Here is a 25,702-nt window from a genome sequence, read left to right on the forward strand (position 1 = left end):
AATGTCAATGTTTATATGCGTAAAGCAAACTGTGATCTATTTACAGAGAGTGAGAAGAAAGAGAGTTATCAAATCTCTCTTCTATATGTGCACATACTCATATACACACACACACAGAGCAACTTTTCTTTTTTAAATGAGCAATTCATATGGTGTACCAGAGGAAAACTATTTTATTAGAGGAAAAAAAACCCTATTAATTAGGTATTTTTTCAAGAGCCCTATAACAAAATAAATACATTAATAACCCATCATTCATTATTATATTTTAATGTTTAACATCAGTGAGAGGTCTGCTGCTAATCTTTCTCTGGTTTGGAATGTGGTTGTTACTGCATTTTGTAATTCTTTGCAGAGCTGATGTACACAGTTGAGCTTGCTGGTGGGCTTGGTGCTATTCTGCTGCTGCTTGTTTGTTTAGTGACTATCTACAAGTGTTACAAGATAGAGATTATGCTCTTCTACAGGAATCATTTTGGAGCTGAAGAACTAGATGGAGGTAAGGCAGCTTCTCAGTACGTTTCTTACTTTCTAAGTATGCCTGTCTTTCTTTTGTCTGCACCAAGGCCCAAATTTCATTTCAGTTCAAGATGCATCAACAACTGCAATTGTTCTTTCTCACTGCATTAGGCACTGACTTGAATATGCATTCCTCATACAGCACATTAGCAGCAGTGATTGCTGAGCTGATGTATGTGCTGCTCTCTGGAGCTCCAGAAGATACCTATGTCTTTTAGCTTTTTATTCCCGACACTGAATATAAATTACCATCACTGATGCGTTAAAGATTTTCACTTTCTGTCAGTACTGAAAGCCAGCTTCACTTCTCCCTAAGCTAGGGAGTGTCTTCCCTAATTGTATTCACCAAATAGGTAGAGGTTGGAGTGGATCTCAATTTACTGCTTGTTTAAACTGATCAGTTTCAATAAACTGTACCAAGTGTTTGGGAATGTACCTAGCAGTTAATTTTCTTAAGTTCATTTACTTAATCACTGAAAGACTGGCTAATGGTCATTAAAGTTGTTCTGTGATTCAAGGACACCCAGCCTAAGCAACAGTAATCCGCAATATATGCACCGGCTTGTGTCAAATGTATACACGCCTTGTCTTTTTTTCTATTTTTAAGAACTGAAGAAAAGGGTTGTCTTTGCCTGTAACCCTACTAATCAAAACTGCTCTTGAACAGCAAACTGTTGAGCTGCAAGGTCTGATTAATTAGGTTTGGTTTCTTGGGTCAGAGTTCCTGATGTTTTGTGTTACCATTACATCTTTGGTGACAGGACCTTCCTTTTTACTGAAATACTAATAAAAGCTGTTTTACAGTTCAAGGTAATAGCCTATGGCAGAAGCCACTGTGACATATTAAAATAAATACATACTGATAAACATGTGCTGTCCATATCTGTCACCAATAAGGGAGAAGAGAGGCAGCAGAATTAGAGGTCCTTACATAAGGGAAAGACTTCCATAATAAGACCACTAGGGAATGACCCACTTCTGCCTCCCATCTAAAAATGCATAAGGATTCAAAATAAAAAATGCTCAGAACAACAAGCCCAAGAACATTAGAACATTTTGTATCCTTATACTGGACTTACGAAAAGGATGCATTAGTATAGCTGCTCAGTGAGGGAAAAAATCAGGTTATTCTATTTTACAGAGGAGGAAACTGAGGCTCAGAGGGACTGTGACTCATGGAGAATTTTGGCAGACACCTATTTTTTTCAGGAGCCAAGATCCTCTCTCGTCCACAAAGGACCCCCCAGTTTAAATGTGCATGCTTACTTGCATGAATTGTGTGAATTTAATAATAGTCATCCTATATTATGCAGAAATAGGTTAAGTAATAATTGTTTAAATAGAAGCAATTCAGTGTTTTCTCCTTCAGTATCAGTAATTCTTACTTTTACAGCTGCCATTTATTGTGTTGTTACCTCAAATCATTCCAATTCATTTGCATACTTACTCTACCAGGTGTTATGCGCTTGCCTCTCCCTCCTCCCACCCCAAACGCTGGTCATCTGGGAACAACAATACTTTAATCACACAATTTAAACAACAGAAATATCCATTCAATTTATCTTTCTAAGCAAGGTCACTCTTAAAGAGGATAAATCATGGATTCTCCTTAGGTGATCAGTACAAACACTGATAGCTTGGGTGCTTAACCACAGTAATGTAAGAAAAAAATATCACTTGCAGATTCCTAAAAGAAATCTGTAGCTTCTAGTATATTCAATACAGTAGCAACATGGACAAAACCCATTGTGCCAATGAAGGTACTGCAGCTGGACTTTTACTTCTGCCTCTTTCACTTACACACTTGCAAAACCAAGAAGACAGAGAGAAAATTCCCCACAGAAGACCAAGCCACGGCTTGTGCAGAAATAAATTGTAGACATACATTTAGATCTTTTCCTTTGGCTTAGTTTGTTACTGACAGACACAAATGCTGAACCCTCAAAACTTCTTCTAACTGCATCTCCTGCAGTGCAACAGCAGAGCACCCACGTGCTATTCAAAATTTACACCATGTTCTGTCATACTTCGGGACAGCAAGTAGATAAGCAAACATCAAAATATCACAGGCTTTTTTTGTGTGCACTATGTTATACCCAGAGAGGATTTCAAACACTTTAAAAGTGAGGTCCAATTAAAAATTTCAGTTGAAAATCTCTTTTAAAATGCAACACTTCATTTCTTTGCTGATCAGAGAGCAAGCCCTTCAGGATGCCAAATCTCATCACAATTCCTCTTTCCTTTCCAAGCCTTAGACACATCAGTTTTTGTCAGGCTAACGTGCGCATTTATGTGGGAGGCATAGGTAAACTGTGAGAAATATTTGAAAACGAAGTATTTAACCCTTACAGCTAATGCAACTTCATATATCACTTTCTGTAGTGGTACTGAAGATTACACAAGTCATCACAGCCGCTAATTCCTCGTGTCTCTACCTTGCAGCATTGAAATTCCCATCTTTTCTCTCAGCATGGGGCCTAGACTCTGCTTTTTTTTTCTCTCTCCTGCAAACACTTTAGCTCATTCTCGCCTTTATTGTCTCCTGGGAACGGGCTTGAAAGACACTGATTTTGTTTTCGTGGTTAATTCCCTGCCTTTCCTGCTAAATTGGAATGTAATCAAACCCACCTCATCTCTTACCATTTTTCCTTCCACTCTGTACCTGTGCTTTCCAGCCACCTGGGAGTTGACTCTACACCAGGGGACTGCGTGACAGACGCCTTGTTGTGTCCTTAAGTGTGGAGCAACGTCAGGGGACCTCGCTGTGAACATCGGACAGATCCCCCAGGAGCTGGGGCACAGGGGCAAGAAAAACACTCTGGCACTTGGCAAAGCAGTAGCTTTCTCACCAGCAGGCGTTTGGCATGACCTTGCGTCTCGGAGATATAACTCACCCCTGCCAGTTAGGTGGTCTAAAACTCCCAAATCTTTTTCAGTGGAGAATTTCAGGTCAAGATCTTTCCACAAACACGAATAAGATACTACTGAAGTGGTATGCAAAGCGATGTCCAACACTGTTCTGAAAACAATAAAATTTTCAGAAATAGATACTTCACTGGGAACTGCAGGATGATCATTGTTAAATGTCAGGCAACCTTTTTAGGTTTGCAGCTCCAAACTTGAAAGCTTTTTTTAAAAAAAATTTGCACTTTAAGGACAAATACATTATTAGTGAAAACCACTTTTAGAAGTGATATTTTCTTGTGTTTTGCTGTACATTGAGCTCCAACACAAGAGATTTTATGCCACATTCATCCCCTCAGGAGTGCTTTAACAGTTACTGTGTACGCATTTTTATTTTCCAAGGATATTGTATTGCTGCCTTTCCCAGTGTTTTTAAATGACGTGATGAACAAGCTAAATATCGTACTTCATCTAACAGAGAAGAGTAAAAATGCAAGTAAACATTTACAAGTGCCCACAATCAACACATGCCCTGACTTCTTTCTGCCTTACACTCTGTGACCTTCAGAAGCTGTTTGTATCAGAATAGATATTACTCATGTAGAGAAATCTGCTCTTTGCCTGGGTAAGAGCTGACTTCCAGCCCCCCTAATATCTATGGAACTTTCCTCAGGATTTTACGGAGGAAAACTTTCTCCCTGATGAGACTGCTCCTGCTCATCAAATCGTGCAAGGCTCAGTCCCCAGGCACGACAGTCACAGCAGACACAGACAGGGTGGGACAGGGAGTCGGACCACTTCTCTGAGCAGCACCATTTATGATGCTGCTTTAAAGTGGTCAAGAGGCTCAAAGACACCAAACCAGCTATTTTCAACATTTTCTTGCATTTCAAGACCTGACAGTTTCCAGAGGATGTGCAGATGTCTGTATGCCAGCTTTAAGGTTTAGTAAGGATAAATCCAAAAGTCCATGGATGACAGGCTGAAAACGATTGGACATTTTCAGATAGGCAAAATTACTCAAAATCATGAACATATGTATGTGTCTACATTGTGGACTCAGAGAAAAGAACATACGGTACAGCTGGCAGTAGAAACAGTCTGCAGGCACCTGCCCCTACAATTACGTGGGTCCATTAGTAACTACTTAAATTGATGGAAGTTTTTGTATGAAGGAATTCCTAAGCTAGGGGTGAACACTATCATAAAAAAGAACACATTTTACATTAAGAGGCTAGCATTAAAATTGATATGAATAAAAATGTAGCAATTAAAAAGAAAGTCTGAACAAATGTGCTGTAAATAGCTGTCTAATGAAATTTACAGAAATATGCTTTCTCACAGCTAGGCTGATGAGAAGTCAAGCTTTAGGCTCAAGAACAAAAAAAATTGTAAGCAGCTGATAACTAGAAAGTGAAAGCTTGGCTGAGCAGCTGATTTGATGTGACGTTCACAATGACCCTTGGTGCCTTTAGGTCCCATCAGATGTTTCTACAATGTTGGACAGGAGCTCTCTGTGGTGTTCCTTGCAGTCTTCCATCTTATTGTCAGCTTTCCTTGCCAAGGAAACCTGGGTGAATTGAGGGAAGACACAGCCTCGGTGCAGCTGGGGTGCAGCTGGGGTAGGCACCTGGGAGCCAGGGCTATGGAGTTCCTCTGGGTTTCAATTTCAGTTCTGCAGGTTGCCACTTCTGGGGTTTCTTTGGTTTTGATTATTGTTTGGTGTTTTTTTTTTCCCACATTGCTGGAATAAAAGAAAGTGCTCCTGAAGTGCTTAAAATTTGTCACTGCTGAGCTCTGTAAATTCAGGAAATCTTCTCTGGATTTGGTACATGACACGTGACATCTATAACGGCTGTTTCTTGGCTGTGCTGGTTTGCACTTCAGAGATGAATTTTTACTGCTTGCTGAGGGAAAGTAAATCAATGCTCAGATTAGAACTTTGATGGAACAGTTTCTGCCTTGGAGTCTCTGTTGCACCTAGGAGTCCTTAGGTAATCGTGATTTTTGCCCTTACTATTATGTAGCCGCAAAAGACTAGCAGGGTTCATGGACAGACCCATAGGATTGCCAGATAATGTCTTCTTAACTGTGCAAGACAAGCAGGTAAGATATACTTCTTAGTGGTTTCCTGGGTTTCATCCCAGTAAACCTCTTACACAGCAGTGAAAGACAATGCATTGAGATTCTTATTGTTTCAGGGTGACTTATTTGCTAACTTTCAAATATAACTTTTACCAATGGCTTAGGCACTGCCGAAGCAGTTGTGTTAACAATTATGCTATGCAGACTGAAATTACTGATGAAGTTAGTGACTTTGCAATTACAAAATCTTCCCTGGGGACCCAAGAATAAATTTGCAATAGCAGCCTCACCACTGTGTATGTATTCTTATTGGCTATTGGCAAATAGTGGCAATAAGAAATCTTACTCTATGAATACAAATTTCAAATTCTATTAAAATGACCTCTAGAACAATGCAGCTTTCATCTTTCTAAATATTATGGCTTACAAAAAGGGATTTTTTGCTTTTTAGTTACAATTTTATTGTTGGGGAACTGCTTCTCCTAACTCTTTTTGGTTATTCTATGTATTTAAATCTGAAATGAAATTCAAACAATAAAATCTCAATTTATGTCTCCACTGAATATGTGATTTTCTAGATTATGTCCTTGAAACCTACCAATTCAAAGAAAAAATCTTGCTTTTTCCTTTCTTCTTATTTTGTAGTAACTAAAGTGCATGTGTATTACATATATATTTTTTAAAATGACAATCAGTGTTATTACTAAGAACATCTTTAGATTCCAGACGAAAAGATTGCTATAGGTTAGAAAGTCCAGATACAAAGTAGAAAAAAAAAGAGACTACCATATATAAATCAATGGAGACTGAGATATCTCCTGTTCCTCAACCAGCAGCTCTGTCAAAATGTTCTAAGTTTTGAAGATTTTTTAAAAGCCCAAGCACATTTCAGGTTTCTGACGTGGATGAGCTGAATGTAGTGTGTTGGTATCTGATTTCAAGAAAGTTAGATTGAAAACCTGTTTCCAAGCCATTTCTCCCCTGACTTTTGTTTATATCTATATTGATTTAGTTAACTTTTCACTGATTTTGGCTAGATCAAGGCTGTCTCCAGTTTTCAAAATGCTTAATCAAATCTGTTGCTGAGATCAACAAAACTAAGCAACACACATAAAATTGAGCATGTATTTTGTACAGGTAACTGGTTGCTTGGTTGAATTAGGACGATAATAAATGCGTTACTTCTTGAAGCTTTTTATTTAAGAAATTTCGCTGGTATAGAAAAAGGTTCTATTCTTCCATTTTCAGAGTTTACATGACACTCTTTATTAGTGCCTTTTCCTACTTTCTCCTTTTTATAATTGTAGCTAGTTTCCTCCAGTCTTTCACAGATAACTACTATGCTATGCTGTGTTTCCAGCCAGGCAATTACAATTCAGTCTTTCAATATCTTCTAATAATACATTTTTTCTTAGTTTGGTGTTTGACTGGCAAATAATTAATAGCAACTGAGACAATAATTTCTATCACCAACTTTTAACTTTCACAATTTTTTGATATTCTGAAACTCTCATAAGGACTTCTGAGTTTTCATATCTGTCAAGAGCAACTTCTAAGATTAATGCTTCATCAGTTTTTCATATTGAAAGTAGAATTTACTCAGTAGTAGTAATAAATATAAAATTCCATGTTAAAGAGAATGACTGAGAAACATCTGAGATGCGCTCTTCATTTAGTTAGAAATACAGAATCAGACTAAATATAAGAGAGAAAATTAATTTTAATAATAGGTTATTCAGTTTAAATAAGTAATATGCTATCCTATGTATCTATCAATCACAAATTTTAGCTGTAATTATAGAACACCAGGGAAAATATAGCTTACAGAGAGAATGTGCCTTACACTTGAAATCCTGTCATTGTATTTTTATCTGCCAGGAATCACTACTAATTTTCAAGAAATTTCAATTATGGTATTGATATTTTGGAATTTTCAGAAATGCCCTTCTAAAAACAACTTAAAAATAGTATTTCTTTTAATTTTTAATGTTCTTTAGACTTCCAAAATCCAATATGGCTTAACAGGGGGATAAAAAAAATAAAAAGGGAGGAAAAAATTGAAAAAAACCCTCACGCCTGTTGCTTTAACATTTTTGTAACTTTGTCTGCTAGGGACAAAGGACTGTTTTTTCCTGGTTTATGATGTACTGAGAATACTCCACAACCTATTTAGAATTGATAATATTTCTTTAACTTCTTCCACCGTGTTGCATTTAGAAAACCTCCCTCCAATTCACCATTGTGCACCCTGCACAAGGACATGAGATATCTTTAAGAATGCTACACTTCACAAATAGTTTGCCATAGAAAAAGCTAGTGGTGCTAGTTCTTAGTCTTTATTAACATTAAAAGGGCTTAAGCCTTAAGAATAAAAGAAAATGTTAAGAAGAGATTCATAGGCAACAGAAAATATTACGAGAAAAAGTATAAGCATTTTGAAAGAATTACAAAGATTTGGGCATTTTAGTCAACTAAACTTTTAAACTACATTTTTCATTTACATTAAGGGTGATGAACAGTGTTGATTATGAAATGCCATACTCATTATAACTTTGAAGCAACTACAGTCTCCAGAAAATTTTGAAAACCCAATACTTTGCAACACTTCCTGAACACAGCACATTTTTAAAGAGGAAAGCCTCTTGCATCAGCTTGATTCCAGCTCCCTGCAGCACTGGGAGGATCCAGTCTGTCATTCCTAAAAACCCCACTTGACATGCTGAAACTCCGAGTACAGTGAGCACGTTGCTCCTAGACTCCAGCAATGAATATCTGAGTCTTCACTGCGCTGGCGAAGGAGGGGAATCAGCTGTCCAGTTCCCTACTGATATAGAAATGTAAATCTGCCAAAGACAGACGTGTTGCCAGCTACACCTAGCTGTGGAGCAGCCTGTGTGTGGTCAGCTGCCTTCAATGCACTGGATGTTTCTGAAGGCACTGCTAATCATTCTGGAGGATTTCACAATGCACAGAGGCACAGTCTGACCCTGGTGCCTAGGCCTTACAGTTTAATTAGAATAAGATTCACTATGAAATATGACATTGTGGATTTTCTCTGTATTTTGATTTACTAATCTGTCTTGTGCTAAAACATTTCATCCCTGCTGAAAATCTGTTTGTCATCTGCTTGGACATGACTGATAAGAAAAAAATGACTCTATAAAGGTTTTTTCATCCATAGATATACTTCTGTTGCCCATTGGCAGAAATATCTGCAATGTTTAAGTTTTAATAAGCCCTCAAAGGCCCAAACGGCTGACTTCCTGGAGTGCATGGAAATGGAAATCATTAGAAAACATGCACATCCATAACACAAATTTAAAGTTGAATACATTTACCGGTCCCTGTAGAAGAGGAAGTTTTATCTGTCTTTCTGTAGGCACCAGCTTACCATTTCTTCATGTGTAGCTGTTAAAAGAACATGCATACAGACGAGTTCTTAGGTGTCTGATAGCAACTTACTTACCCAAAGATCCTATTCGCATGTGACAAAGTAGATGCATACAGAGTCTGGGTTTCATTTTGTGCTTACATTGAGCCTTGAAGTGACTACTGCTGAGCACATCCTTGGAATAACAAGTAGCATTTGCAGCTTCATCCCCTAGAATTTTATATCACTTCTGCTCAATTAACACTGTAGAAAGTTACAGGGAATATGATAATAAATTCTGCATTTGGATGAGCATCAAAAGGAATGGATGGCATTAAAGAATGCATGTTGCAATGATGCAACAGGTGTTCTGTCTAAAATCCTGGGCCAATAAATGAAGTAATGTTTTTGTGTGTTGTTGATGAAGCTGGGATTTCACCCTCAAAGTTTATTCCTAAAATCAAACCAAACCAAACATTTGTGTCAGACCTGTGGCTGAGCACGGCTCCATGACCTTTACTCAGTGTCCTTGATTTCAACTCCATAGAATGGTTGAAAAGATACAGCAAAGTTTGAACTTCCCTATCTGTTTTGACCAGAGTCTTGCAGTAGCAGTGTTTTGGGCTGACTGGAACATTTGTGGACTGAATGCCTCATACCTTGAGCACGGGCTGGTTTTGACCCCACTGTGATGAACTAATCCAGAGCTTCCACATGCTCTTGTGGTTGTCTACAGCACAATAAAAACCATTTTTTTTCATCAAACTTGGTTGGATTTGGCTATGCAAGGTCTGCTTTAGGCTTTGTTTCAGTATTTTCAGTTAAGTGATACAACAAAACTTCACAGAAATGGAGGCTGTTGGCCTGAAGATCTCCATCCTAATTTTATACTACCTGTAGGCAGCAGAAAGCACCTTAAAACCCCAGAATTGTAGAGGATTACTTGTCCATTCACAAAGAATGGGAAGATGAAACTTACATCCTTTTCTATTCGCACCAAAATGTTTCAAAGTACTGATATTGCATGATGTTGTATGTCACAGCTGTGTTTGCTAGATTAAAAGGCAGCCATTACGTAATACAGCTTTGCAACATACCTGGAGGCAATGCAAGATGAACTTATGTTTCTGAAAAAGAACCCTGAAATGGTTAAAGGAACATGACTGTTTTCAGGTTGAAATGTATGTGTAGATAATGGCTTTCAATCTCCATGGGAAAGAAAAAAAGTTTCAGATCAAATGATCAACAACCCTGCCTTTGGTTATTAGCAGGTATTTTTCTTCCTAAGTGTGGGAGGAAACAGGTAATGAATAACTGTATTCTGGTTTATTGTTAATGCACAGGAGCCTGACAAAAACAAATCTTTGAAATGGTGTAATCTATATCTAAAGACAAAGTGCAAGCAACAATCAATTACATTTTCATTCCGAGGCTGCTTGGATAGAAAACTTAATTGTTTGCTGATGAAGGGAAATGAGGAAATTCTTATTTTAAAGCAAAGCTTAGTTTGCCATCAGATTTGTTTGCTTTGAATTTGGATTTTTGCACATTTTTTCTGACACTGGATATTAGATCCAGCCAGTATTTGAACTTATTGCATAGCAAAATCTGTAATTATCACACCACATAATAGTATAAGTAGCAATATGTACTTTATGTCTTGATTTGTGAATAGAAGCAGATTAGAAGTTTTCTGGTGGTTTTTTTTCTCGCAAAAAGGCAGGTGTCCTGACACCAAATATTTTCATGGGTAAAATACCTGTTCCAGTGAATGGTCAAGAAACACAAAACTGCGATGGACTTCCTGCATGCTTGCTGGTAGTCTGGAGACTCCTGTATGTGCTGCTTAATGGAAGGCTTACATGGAAAACAGCCCAAGAGCAAAGGGCTTGAGAGCATAGCTGAGAGCCTCCTGCTTCTGTGTAACATGGCCAAAAGACTGGAAAGATGCAAACCCCAGCTCCCACAGTTTGACTCAGGCATTAGATGTGGATGTCTGCAGGCTCCCATCTCTCCCTCTTAGTCCATTGGGACAGCACATTCAAAAACATGAATTAAGATCAGAAATGTTCTTTAAAATGTAGGCATCAGTCCCATCCATTACAAGAAGGGGCAGGTGGGACCGTTTAACTGAGAAGAACCACAGGCAGAGATGCTATCTAGTGTGTTTAAATACTGTCCAGGAGATGGGACATTTCAATAATTTTCATTCTCCAATTTTTCATTACTGCTGAAATTATACATTTTTTACAATCCACAACAATTAGAGAAAATTGTAAATAATGCCATAGCTCTTTGATCACATTACAGGAAAGATAGTGTCTGATGGCTGCGTAGCTATCTGCCTGCTGTAGTTCTTAATATGTTTCACAGAGTTGGCAATGTAACACAAATAATTTTAATTAACTAAAAGCAGACTAATACATAAATAGCATAGAAGTAAAACAAAGGCATATGTGATCATCCCCTGTGTATCCCAGGCATTTCACATTTTGCGAATTGTCTGTTCATGCCAGTATGTCAGACCATCAGATAACAAAATTACCACATAAGGTAATTCTGCTGTAAAATGGACTTTTTACTTTTCATCAAACAAAGTAAAAAAAGAACCCTGACAGATGGGGAGTATAATAGCTCAGGGAAACTACTGTGCTAATGCATCCAACGGTTTCCCAAACTGAACTACGCATCGCACTGGACTGGAGTTTGAACAAACTTGTGATCACCTGAATGCATCTGTCTAGACATACCCTAGATCCTGGCCATTCTGTTCCCCTTAAATGCTGTTAAAACTAGAGATCTAGGGTGGAAAGAAATGTTCCCTGCAATACAGCATAATGCAGCATAGTCAGTGGAAATGCTGGAGCCTCCACGGTATGAAAAATGTGTATTTCAAATAAATGCATAAGTGCAATAGTTACATATGGAAGAAAACAGTGACATAGCATGAATAATTTTTCCTCTAAGTAAGAACGTGCAAACTGTATTAACAGACAATACCCTAAGCCTTTAAAACAGTTTGAATACTGCATTATTTCTTATTACTTATCCCTTCTAGAAATGATACATTCACATTTTCACTCAAAAACTTTCAGCAGAGCAACCCTGCTCTTGAGCATGTACCGTAGTTATGACCATTAGACCATTCTGTTATTCTGTTGTCTGACCATTAGACCATTCTGTTGTCTCGTGACAACAGAAAATGACTTTACCGCATCATCATTTTGTCAGTTGTCGTAATTTCACTGTATTTCTTGACCTTTTTGTGTGTTAACTCTGTTCCTGGGGTAACACTGTCCCACTGTAGAAACAAAAACCTGTTACATAATCTCTCTCTACCTCATATTTGATCCACTTAGTGCATTTTCAAGGAATTGACAAAGGTATTAGGTGCTTGTCTGTTGTTAAGCATGATGGTTTTGCAAATATTCTGAAGAAAAATAATGGAAAAAGTGAACCATAGAAGGCAGTGCTTCTCTTTTTCTTATTTTTCTTTGTTGTTGTTGGTTTTGTTTGCTTGTTTTGTTTTCTGTGGATGTAACAGTCCAATAGATAATATCACAGAAAAAGTGTGCAAGGCAGAGAACGAGCACACAGTCATTTCACAGGTCTGCAAAGTCTGAAAGTAGTTGCAGTATAAGTAATTTTAATTTTGTCATCTGTAAATGTTAATGAGCATAGTATGAATGGTTCCTCAGAAGGAAAAGTGGACTGTTCAAGATCAGCAACATTTCATTAATTTCATTTATACACTTTGCACCCACCTTACATTTGCCAGGCTTTTCTAAATAATGCTACCAGAGTACAAAAAGGTGTAAAATGAGGGAAACAGTTGTTCAGTAAATAATTGAAGTCAGCATTGACTGAATATAACGTTACTTCTGACACACAGTCAAGTGTTTAATCAGGTCTCTTTTACAAGCAATTGATATTCTCTATAGCCTGTGCATAATGTTGTTGAGAGAGTTAGAAGGATGTTAACATTTCATTACTCATGCCATTGATTTTTTTCTGCTTTCTTCACAACAATCGTCAAAACGTGACCTCCTATTCCACAGAGTTAGTTCCAGAGCACTTGGCATTATTGACCTCCTAATGAAAATTAATGATGACTCTTTTGATTCAGTCTTTCAAGTGGGCACACTGAGCACATTGAAGAAACAGGCACATTTATTTCTCATATCTAAATGACATAACACACTGTTAAGTAATGAAATGTATATTAATGCAACATTAAATTTGCAAATTTAAGCACATAGAATTTGAGACATTTAAGCTGCATTATTAGGAGCTGATGCTGCAAGGATTTAAACTCGGCCATAATTTCAGACCTGGAAAGCCAATGAGTTTTACAAGTAAAGATACACATACGCTTAGAAAATTTCAGCCCCAGTCCCTAAATTTATAGTACTAATCTGGCAAGACTGAAATGTTTTACTATAGAACAGAGACAATTGAACATTAGCTTAGGTATTTACATGCTTTTCCTTTTTAAAGCTAGAGGAGAATTCAATTTCTTTTTAGAGACTTTTTTCTTCTGTGTTCACAAGCTGTCACCCCATAATTGAGTGGATTTCCTTCATACAGAGCCTTACACAAACGTTTATGCACAAACTGAATTCAGTCTATGGATATGGATCCATTCCCCCTTGCATCTATTTAAATAAGGATTACCTCTACCAGGTGAAACAGGAAAGGTGAATGGATTCATATCTGGAGAATGGGTGAAAGCTTGCTGTTTTATCTAAACAATTTCTTATTCCTGGGGAATTCTTCCAGAAATAATTCCTGGGGAATTATCTAGGAAACCTGCAAGAATAATGAATGAACTGACTTACTTCTTCTCTTTCCTTAGACAACAAAGACTATGATGCATATCTATCCTATACCAAAGTGGATCCTGACCAGTGGAATCAAGAAACTGGAGAAGAAGAAAGATTTGCTCTTGAGATCCTACCAGATATGCTTGAAAAGCATTATGGATACAAGTTGTTCATACCAGACAGAGATTTGATTCCCACAGGAAGTAAGCCATGTCTTTCTGCTTATGTGTTTCCTAAACAGCAAATGCAGTGGTTGCAGTGATTGTTTTGATATCACTTCTATGCCTATTCCTTCAGAATGTCATCTTTCCTTCCTTGTCTTAGGGAATGATGAAGATAAGCCACCAAACACACTTAATGAGTATTTCCCAGATAAGAGGATTATTTTTAGCATTTGTATTATATTGATTGAAGTTGAGACAGTGCAGAAAGGGCGTGCATAAGTAAAGGGGATGAATGAGACTAACATTTTTTTACAGAATTTTGAGAGCTTGCATATCTAGGAATAAATACAGATGTCATTGTTTTCTATTCCTTAAAGGTTGCCTGGAAAGATGTCCATGATTCTAAGTATTTATTACAGAAAATCAGACAGTAAGGAAAAAGTTGGACTAAGGCAAGGGTTGATTAATAACATCTACAGTAGAGAAAACAGTGAATTCTGTTAGTGTTTGCTACAGATAAATCTGTAGTGGAGGTACTGTATCATTCTCAGAGACTGAAAATTAGAATTGATTCCAGCTGGTACAAGCAGATTTTTTAATGTTTCTTTCACATATTCCAAGCTACATACAGTATTTTTTTTTGTAAGTTGCTGTAGTATTCTTCCTAAGTTCAGTGTAACGATATAGACAGCTAAGTTCAATATCTTTTACAGAAGGTGAGAAAGAATGCTTGGTATAGACAAAGCACAACATCAAACATAATCACAAGGTTGTTTTTGAAATCTGCATCAAACAAATCATTAATTCGCAGGAGACAACACTGTTTTTGTGAATGTGTGTGGTGGGGCATGAAAGGAATGTAAGAATTTAAATCTACACTACACTTTAGAGTATCATTTGGGTTTGAGACTGAGCCCCTGAAGCACATAGTTGCTGCTCTATTGCCTACCTGGGTGACTTTGCCTTTTTAAAGGAAAAAATGGTGATGGACACACTTGTTCCAATAAAGATGCAGATATTGAAACAAAACTACGGCTCATGAACAAATACTCACAATCCATAGCACATGGAGGAATAGATGTTTCACAGGATCACAGAATGGTTGAGGTTAGAAGGGACCTCTGGAGGTCATCTTGTCCAAGCACCCTGGTCAAGAAGGGCCGTCTAGAGCAGGTTTCCCAGGACCATGACCTGACAAGCAAACAGGGCACATTTGCAAATGAAGTTTTTACATATTTCAGTGAGCACTTCTGGAAGCAGGATTTGCCTCTGTTGTTTCTCTGTCTATGTTTCTAAGTCTATGGGAGCAGAGTGTTTTCTAAGATCGTTTTTTGAGCAATTGTCTTATTTTGTAGCCTACATTGAAGACGTGGCAAGATGTGTAGACCAAAGCAAGCGACTGATCATCGTCATGACTCCAAATTACGTGGTAAGAAGAGGCTGGAGCATCTTTGAACTGGAAACAAGACTTCGAAACATGTTAGTCACAGGGGAAATCAAAGTGATACTGATTGAATGCAGTGAACTACGAGGAGTTATGAACTACCAGGAAGTCGAGGCCCTGAAACATACTATCAAGCTCCTCACTGTCATTAAATGGCACGGACCAAAATGCAACAAGTTGAATTCCAAGTTCTGGAAACGTTTACAGTACGAAATGCCTTTTAAGAGGATTGAACCCATCACACATGAGCAGGTTTTAGATGTCAGTGAGCAGGGGCCCTTTGGGGAACTGCAGACAGTCTCCGCAATTTCCATGGCTGCTGCCACATCCACTGCTCTTGCCACTGCCCATCCAGACCTGCGCTCCACCTTTCATAACACATATCATTCACAGATGCGCCAGAAACACTATTATCGAAGCTATGAATATGATGTACCTCCTACAGGCACCCTGCCGCTTACCTCAATAGGTAACCAGCATACCTACTGCAACATCCCTATGACACTTATAAACGGGCAGCGGCCGCAGACAAAAACTAACAGGGAGCAGAATCCAGAAGAGGCTCACACAAACAGTTCGATACTGCCCCTCTTGCCACGGGAGACCAGTATATCAAGTGTCATTTGGTGACCGAAATGCAAGGGGCTGTCAATCCCCTTGAGTAACAGCTGAGTCTGCAGTCTGGTGCCTGGAACTACATCCTCGACTGCTGCTGTCAAACATGCATTACAATCGATAAAATACGAGGAAAAACAGGGTCTTGTACATATGTTTTTTGCAATTTCTTTGTAGCATCAGTCTTCCTGTTTTACCCATGTCTCTTCCCATTCACATTTTCGACCTTGTTTTATATGTCATTGGAATTTGTATATTTACATTTTTTTAAATGAAGAGACTGCTGTATAGATAGGAAACTTTTTTTTTGCTTCATTAGTATAGTTTTAGACCTTTTGTTTTTTTGTTTTTAACCTCTCTTGGGAATGTTTGGACAAAGCTATGTTGATATCAGAGGCACCATCCATTTTGTTGGCCTGCCTAGCCTGATTCCTGAAGGCCATGCCTGCTGCAGTTAATCTCTTTTGAAGAATATTTGTTCTTAGAAGGACCCCATCCCTCACTGAGAGCTCCAGTTTCATTTCTACTCCTGTAATGTGCACCGCTCCTTCCCTGCCCTTACAATGACCCCATTCGGGGTAACACTATGGTCTGATCATCTGATATGTAACTCAGTAGATACCCGTCAAACAACAGAATATACCCAATCTGTATGGTTGCTTCACACTAGTTACTACAGAGTGTGTAGAAACTAGAGATGGTGGTTTTTTTGCTTTCTTGGGTTTGTTTTTTTTAGTTATTATTTTAAGAATGAATTGATTGTATCCCTTTTATAAATATAAAAGCAAACCCTATTTTTAACATTTCCTGGAAAAGTATTAATGTGGTTGTGGATTTTATTTTTAAGCATTTAACTTTTTCTTTTCCCTCTTTCAAAATCATGCAAATAAGATCATTTGCAATTGTCAGGCAGGTAAGACAAGTGAGGCAATAGGCACTGAAGTGCAGAGAGTCCTGCTGATATTTACAGTGATGACTTCCAAACCAAAGGGGAATAAAAAGACAGAATTGTAGATGGTTTGTCACTTTGTATTATAGAAAGTGTTATTTTCTAAAAAAGTAAGAGCAAAATATTATTTTGCTGTGGATTACAGAGTCCCCTTGTATTTTAATGTTCCAAGAACTGTATTTGCTTTAAAATGATATATTCAGGACTAAGAAATCTTCTTTCATTTGATTTTATCTTGTAACAATAAGTAAAACTATTAATTTCAACATGATTTCAGTAAGAACTCAGGCAGAAAAAAATGACATGAATACCAACAAATATCATTGTTTTCAGAATAAACTTTATTTATACAAAATTATTATTTAAATCAGACCTGCAAGTATTAAAAACAATTTATTCACTTTAATGAATAAATAAATTAGTTTTATTTTTTATGTATGATTCTATCTTTGAGGAGTTGCAAACAATGCGTGTTCCACGGCTGCCAAGGAAGAAAAAAAAACCCACTGCGTTTACATCTGGACAACTTTGAGACAAATGAAATAAGCATCTTACTCATTTTTTAAATAATGGAAAAGTACTTTCTGATTTTAGAAAGAAAGAGGAGTGGTAGCTTAGCTCTACTGCATATTCAGGCCAAGTTCTCTGCTAGTCTCTGCTAGCAGCAGCAGAGGAGCTGGACTAAAGTTACTGGTTGCTGCATACTGTCATATAGTCACGGGTTTGATTTACCCTGGCAGAAATGTAACTAATATCTTTGCAAACAGACCTGATTGATAGTCTATTTATATAATTAATTAGCTTTAGGTATTTTTATGGTAGCTGAATGATATTGACCAATGTAATGGATGTGTGGGATTTGTTCATCCTGATTGTCACAATGAGAAAAGAACAGTTTATAATAATTTGGTCTTCTTAACGAGAAGAGATGGGTAGAGAGCAGGTAAACTGCAGTTTGGGGACATTTGTGGGAGTAATCCAGAACTGACAGTGTGGGAAGAAATGACTATGCTCCTGTTGTGAAAGTCAAGAAATCTTGGGATCTGCATAATAAGCTAATAGAGCTTCGGGATGTGCACTGATTTTTATTTGCTTAAAAATGTTTATTTCTCTGACAGTTTGCTCAAGTCCCTTTCTACAGTATGTTCTTTACTATGGTGTCTCCCTCTGGACATATGCCAAGCATCCACAAAATGGAAATGAAGCTTCCAGGCAAGACACAATTTTAAGAGAAATTTGCACGTTTGGTTATTTTTATAGTGTAAGAAAGCCATTATTTATCTGCCCTTACAGACACCTGTCAGGCACTGACGGCATTTTCCTTCATTTATCTGGATGCCAAATACCCCAGTATCCTCTGAAAGCAATGCATTATTTTTTGCCCTTTCCTTCCCCTTTATATGCCCTGGGGTAAAGACTGGGATGTGGAATAAATGTAGAATGTAACTATCTGACCGCAGTCACGTTTAGACGATCAGTAGGCATTTCCTTAGCCACATGAGGAGTACTTTTCTGTTGTTCTATTTTTAGTGTAGATTTAAGCACTTTGAATAGCATGATTCAGGGATTGATGGATACTATTTTATATTGACACTACTCCAAATTTTTTTTCTTATAATGTTTTGTCGTAATGTTAAGAAAAAGAAAAACAAACAAAAAAAAGAGAAGCAAACCACGGAACAAAACCTGAAATAAATGGAGAAGATGTCTATGGCTTTAGGAACATTCCTCCTTAGTATTCCTCCTCTATGAACAGCTCTGTGTGGGAAAGAGTGAAGGAAACTGTTGTGTGTTCACGTGCTTTATGTTTGACAAAAGTTCTGTTGGAACGCAAAATAAAACGAAAAAAAAAACCACAACCAAACCTTTCATTGCCCTAGTGCTTAGGCTTCATCCTTCTTTGTTGAAGGTGTTCCAGTTTTTGACAATGCAGCCAGAAGTGTGCATGCAATAGCCGCATATAAGGTTTAGCCATAAACAAATAGCACTTTATTCTAAAAACTGCACAATGTCATGATCAGAAAAACTTACTCTGCCTGGTCAATAACTTTGGGTCTGTATGTGGATTCTATGCACATGAATTATCCAAGTGCGGTGTTTCGTCTTTATAAGGTGTTCTCTACCCAGGATAGTCCTTAATATAAACTAAAAGGACTCTGTTGCACAACCTGTGGAAATTCAGTATACAGGTTCTCCAGACAGCACATATAGCTGGACAGAAATGGGGGACTGTACAGTATGCAGCTAATTATTTTGAAGGCAAAGTGCATTGTTGGGTCTGATTCTGTTCTCAGTTGCAGCAGTATGGTTTCAGAGTAAATCTAATAAAGTTGAGTGAGAGTAAGATTGATTTGTGTGGGAGAGAAAATTGGAAAAGCAAAGTGAAAAGGAATTCATATTTGCAGTCTGTGACAAGCTGAAATCTTGGCTTCAAGAAAAGCAGCAGCAAAATGTCTTCTGAATTTTATAAGGGACCCAGTTCTCACCTGGCAGCCAACATCAAACACTTTCAATATGATCTGGTTCAGAGCTAAGTGCTGTTAGGCTTAGATGCAAACTTTGATTTTTCTATTACTGCACAGCTGTGAAAACTGTATCTATGTTACATAATGGGTGATAATCAGCTCCAAAATAATTGGAAAGCTTGTTACACCCACCTGATTAAAATTCACAAAGTTTTACTGGGATATTGTGCATTAATGACATATTTAAATTATAGATAAACCAGTGAGATTTCAGGAAAACTGGCCTGGTAAACAGGTTTTCTTCATTCTTAAACTGAAAAGAAAAAAGAAGAAAATGCCAAGCTTGCAAGCCTAAGGAGAGTTTAATAAAAATCCAAAGAAGAAAAAAAAACTAACAGCAGTAAAGCAAGTTCAAAAATAAGATAAAGACCAACAGAGAAGAAAGGTCAAAATACTCTCCTGTTTTTTGACTGTAGTGTGTCTTTTTTTGTCATGCAACATTCTGTACTCTGGCTGACTTACATAAAACAACTGGCTTTTTGGGGCCCATCCAGACAGATCAGCAACACAAGTATGTCCCTGTATGTCTAATACAGTTCTGCATGATTTTGTGCTTGTTGGTACTCTAGCGCAGAGTTTTTGGTGTGTCTTCTATTGTTATGATACAGGGGATGGTAGAAATATGTCAGTGCTAAAAAAATCTCTGTAACAGGCTTAGTTTATTATCCAGAATAACTGCATTCCTTCACACCCACCCCTTATCTGATTTGCAGTCATTAGAATACTTTTTTAATCCATTTCTCGGCTGAGCAACAGAATACGGTGTCTGGCACCAGAAAAAACGCAAGCAATTTCATAACAATGAGTCTTCTTTTACAAACAATGCTGCAAGTTCCCTTGCATTTGTTCTGTGTAATCACAATTCTTCACCTCCTAGATAGCCCACTGAGTGGAGGCTGGAGAACACCATTGTGTCTTTCATTTGGGTTTCACGGAATTTATCATTGATACTGACCTGTCATTTGTGATGTAATTTTGCTGGGCTATTTCTCGTCAACTCCGGTTATATCCTCCAAGAATGCGAGTTGGCAACATTGCAGTTCTCTAGCTGGCCTTGGGTTGATGTTCCAGAACTCAGAGTTGTTGCCCTGTGGAGTGAAACTAATATAAATGTTTCAGCTATTAAGAGTTTTCCTGTGTTTTTTATTTGTTTAAATTCTGTTTAAGACAAAATTTGAACTCTGCTCTGGATTAATAAGCTCTGCGGGTGGGAGATCAAGAATTCACAGAGTCATGAATTAGAGCAGAAATTACAAAGGCAGGCCTGATACCTTATTTGTAAAATGCATAAATTCTGAAGCAGCTCAGATACTACAAAAAAATGAATACATTGAAACTGAGGGTTGCTGAAGGAAAGTATTCTGTCTGTTATACAGCCAGCCTCATTCCAAAAGCTGATCAGCATTCTTACATTAAATAGCCAATATCCTAGATAATGTAATTTCAGAAACATTCCAAAGTCAATTAAAATATTTTTCTTTTCATGGATTAAGAATAACGTACCCTTATAGAATCTAAATATTAAATAAGATAGATAACCTTTATCTAGTACTGGGCATACAGAAAGTACAAACATCTATTTTCTGGATCACTAGTATTAAGAAAACAATTTGAAGCAAAATTTGAGAGCGAAGAATTTGATGGAGATATTCTTGATTTTTTTATAAAGACATCTCTCTTAACCATCAAGGCTCGACAGAACAAACACAAAAAACTTACTCTAAAAATAAGATGGATGTGCTTTTTAACCTTCTCTTTCTCCGTTTATCAAATATCAGATCTCTCTTTGCCACCCTCAAAAATACAAAATCGTCCAAGAAAACTGAATACCTACCAAGCCCATACTCTCAAACACATTTGGAGGTGGATGAAGAAATGCAAGCCAGAGTAAGGGGCTGCACCACATGGCTGAGACAGAGAAGCTCTACAGCAGGGAGACTGCACCCACACAGGGAGAGGGAGAGCACAGGGCCCCTTGGCTGTCACATTTAGTTACTCCCATGTCAGGTGGGTGCAGAAGGAACTATAGGCTCAATGCATCACCACTCTTCTATCCGCTATAGGGAACACACAGAGATGTTGGTAAGCCTTGATGTTAGTGACAGCAAATGTGAGTGCCATCAGCTGTTGCAGAGCAGCCAGAAGAGTAGAAAAAGCTGACAGTGTTTCTCATTTGTTCAGTGTGCAAAGTAAAAGACTGAGCACAGAAAGAGGTTAGCTTACAGGGTTAGTGTGCAATCCCCTCAATGACAATTACAGGAAATTGCCATCTTAGTCAGCTAGCACTGCACCTGAGCTCTTTTGCAGCAACGCCCATCCCATCCCATCCCATCCCATCCCATCCCATCCCATCCCATCCCATCCCATCCCATCCCATCCCATCCCATCCCACCCAGTCCCATCCCGTCCCATCCTCGCCTCTCCATTTACCTTGCAGGCTGCATTAGAGTACAAGCATATAAACCTTCCCATGAGCCCTCAGGTTGGGATACATGTGAAAACTCTTTGCAGAGATGTTTAGGGTGAGCAGTTGTCTCCTCTCCTGAGAAAACACTTACAGGAGTAAAGCTTTGATTTGTAAAAGGTTTTTGTTTTTATTCTCTGTTCCCACAACATTTTTCACATCCCTGTAGAGTGCTCATGTGAAGCAACATCCTGACACTCTAATAAACCTTCTATGAAGTAGAAAGAAAAGATTGGTCATGGGCTCAAAATATTTTCACCCATGCAACCACCATTAAGCTACTGGGTCTGCACACACACTAGAAAAACAAAAATAAACAAAGAAAAGCAAAATAGCAATGCAATTACTGAGCAAACCCTATTTAAATCTGGGATTTAGGGCTTTGTTTTTGTCAGGGAAGGTTATTTTCTCTTGCTGTTTTTTTAGGAAGCTATGCAAAAGGCTGTTTTAAATTTTCATTTTTTGCATGACAGGAAAATCACAGGGAGATAATATTTGTTTTCTAGAAAGTCTCATTCTTCATTGTAAGTTTAAAACACAGGTGGCAATGAACTTACAGACTTAGAAGAAATTGTTTGCCATAGTTTATATTCTCTGGTGAACAGCTCACTGCAGCCCTAATTAAGTTCTTAGCGACATTTCAGCAGAAAATTTAAACAATTAGTATTGTACGTGTACTTTCAGCATCACATTAGAATCTTGTACATTTGTCCTGTTAAAACCCAGGCAACTTGAAATGGAACAATTACGTAAAGACAAAGCAGAGAGGAAAACAGCAACACAACTGTCTCTCCATCTATCTTAGCAAAATAGTTCAGCAACATCAGGGTCCTTCTTTGAGATCACTAACCTATGCCTACCTCAGCAAAACACCTGAATCTATAAAATGTGCAGATATCTGAGGAAAAATTGTTGCAATAAGCACTCTCAAATCTTAGTTACATCACAAAAAACACTTTATACATTTTTATGTCTGTACATACGTATTTCAGCTTGTCATCATTTAATCATAGTACAGTACAACAAAATACAATAAGGACTGGTCTCATAGAAATTCAAGAAAGTCGCAAAAAACTGGGTTTGTTCACACGATGACATTTTCTATGATGTGCTGCAAGATGACAAAATTGTCACCAGGCCATTGCTAGATGGCACTGTGACACAGATGCTTAGCTAGGGGTGACAAGGGGTGGGACAAGTATAGTAAGGATGTTTCCTGGTCATGTCATAACCAGGTAGGTGGTACATGACTAGCATCTCTTCTGGCCCTGCTGCCACAGGAGATTACAGACGTTCTTTGCCTGTAGGACTCTAGATAACCAAATTCACCAGGTACTTCCTTCTCCTCCTGGATGCTATCTGAAGCCATTTATATAACCTCGTTAGAGGTAGGAAATGTTTGTTCTAGATGATAGGATTTACCTGAATAAGAGGAATATCTGCCAGAGTTCCTACAATTGTAAGTAATAATTAGTGTCATTATGGTTCAACACCTATTTTCGCCACTTACATTTTCACTCTTCTAAACAAAAGAGACTTTCATTTGGGCCTTGTGATTGTCATCTGTTGGCTTGCTAAGGTTCTCCTAAGACTCAAAAAATAAAATAAAATCAGATATTTCAAGTGAATCAATAGAAATGTATAATACCATCATTGATTTTTTTCAAACAGCTGACTAGAATGCAGTCATATCTGTCCATTCTTCCCATAGTTCTTCCTGTTCTCCTCCTTTAGTGACTGGCTCTAACTTATTTTACATGTCTTTTAAAAATATGATCTAGGGTTTTTTATTGTTATATGAGTTAGCAAACTCATAAATAGTTTAATATAACATCTTAGTTTCATCATAAATGTTTGCAGGTTTGTTAATCTTTTTTATTTAATATCTGTTCAGCAACGAATAAGGTAGACAGCTGCCCAGTACTGGGCAGTGGTGAAGCAGCCTACACAATTAGTGAGTTGAGGGTGCTAAAAGACAAAATACTCATCTTGGCTCTTACAATAAAATGTAATTAAATTATCTCCCCATTGCTAGATCTGAATATCCACTGCTGTCACTCACAGCAGTTCTGAGTCACGTATGAATTTTGCAAGAACAGCACACTACTATGTCTGTGCAGTTAAGTGTCATGTGACTATAATATACAAACTTAAGCACATGCACCATTTCATAGGTAAATATTTTTATTAACATATTGTACAGAAGTGCACTTTCTTTACAAGATAAGAAAATAAAGTGAAGAAAGAACATGTGTCTAGTTGCAGTAGTAAAAGAAAACTTTCACCACCCTCGCTTCTACAAAAAAGCTGCAAACGTAACCCAAAGGAGGAAATAAAAGTCTGTAGAGAATTGTTTGATTCTAATGTCAACTACGGCATCTTTTTGCCAGCCACAATTTGTCTAGGGCATTTCACTTCTTTACTTTTATTCCCTTACTTTACTCAACTTAGAAGGGACTGGCTGTCCATGAGCAGAGTGCACAACACAACTCAAGCAGTTTCAGTCTCTTCTTGGGAGCGCACTATTCAAAGTTAATAGCTGGATAAGCATCTCAATAAAGCACTTTGTTACAAAAGCTCTCAGCTGACCTTCTGTAATCCTGGGAGCCATAGCTGAAATGCTCTGTAACTCCTATTGAATACATGCGCATACATTGAAGATATTAATGTGTACTTACGAACATTTTGCATTGATGGGATGAAACAAGAAAGTGTCACGCTAGGCTTTGAGATCATTCTTCTTAATTTGCTTAAAGGTTGGTGAAATTAAAAAAAAAAAATCTACTCAAGTCAGTAGAATTAATGCTGTGTATAACTGGTGCAAAAAAGAACAGAATCAGGCCCAGACTTTGTGAATATGGATTTCTGGTCGTTCTACAATTTAATTTATGATTCAGCATCATTGTCTTTTCCAAATTCTCATTACTATTGCCATATAAACCATAGATTAACATAAGCATTCTTATCAAGGCTTTCTTTAAGGCTACAGATTAGACTGAAAACTGGAAAATATGCTTCTTCCTTTCTACACTTTGTTCAAAATCACTGAAGTTAAAATAGAAGCACTAAAGTTGTGTAGAGATGCATCAACCTATATTTATGCCTAATGTATATTAAATATTCTACCTAAAGATATTAACTTATATTTATTTTTTTAAAAAAATAGATGGGTCATAGCTAAAAGCAACTACATTTTTGTAGTAATACTATACACAATACGGAGAAGCAAGAGAGTTGTGAACAACATGTTACATAGTTTCTGTGTATGTTGTTTTAAAAAGAACATGTTTTATGTTATCCTAACCTTTGGAAAATTCACCAAGTCTGATATATAAAACTGAACAGCTTATTGTAACAGCTATAACATATTAAACATTTTTGTATTTTCATCAATTTTTATTCTTGCAGGAGAAAAGACATCACTCACTAAATATGAATGCTGCACATGTTAGCAATAGAAATACTGATTTTTGTAACTTTGATTGCACTTGCCTTAACTTCTACACAGGTATATACAAACACAAATAAGACACAGAGGGGAAAAAATAGATTAAGGGAAATAAAATCCACAAAAGTAGGCAAGTTTTGCATTATTTAATGAATAGCAACACACGAGCATATTCACTGGAATCCTTGTAAAGAGCACATGATGCCATAGGTTTGTTAAAGCACAAGGTGTACTTTGTCTAGACTAAAAAAAAACCCACAAAAAAAACAAACAAAAAAACCTTTTGATGTGACTTTGCTTTAGGTTTAAAAAAGTTGGATGTTTAAAAAAGATCTTTATTATTTGCATATGAATATTTTTGTAAAATAGTATCTGAAGAAGGTTTTAAAACA

General features: G+C 37.4%; 1 protein-coding gene across 3 annotated transcripts in view; it reads left to right on the forward strand.

Moving 5' to 3' along the window:
- IL1RAPL1 (interleukin 1 receptor accessory protein like 1) overlaps nucleotides 1-25,251 on the forward strand; it is an 808,300-nt gene extending 783,049 nt beyond the window's left edge. For all 3 annotated transcript variants that reach the window (XM_075429945.1, XM_075429954.1, XM_075429962.1), the window contains 3 exons: nucleotides 356-499; nucleotides 13,734-13,904; nucleotides 15,221-25,251. In XM_075429945.1, the coding sequence (XP_075286060.1) occupies nucleotides 356-499; nucleotides 13,734-13,904; nucleotides 15,221-15,939 (1,034 nt within the window). In that variant the 3' untranslated portion in view covers nucleotides 15,940-25,251. The remainder of the gene's footprint in view (nucleotides 1-355; nucleotides 500-13,733; nucleotides 13,905-15,220) is intronic.
- Nucleotides 25,252-25,702: the final 451 nt, after the last annotated feature.

Source organism: Opisthocomus hoazin, chromosome 1 (assembly GCF_030867145.1).
Source record: "Opisthocomus hoazin isolate bOpiHoa1 chromosome 1, bOpiHoa1.hap1, whole genome shotgun sequence".
Taxonomy (NCBI): Eukaryota; Metazoa; Chordata; class Aves; order Opisthocomiformes; family Opisthocomidae; genus Opisthocomus; species Opisthocomus hoazin.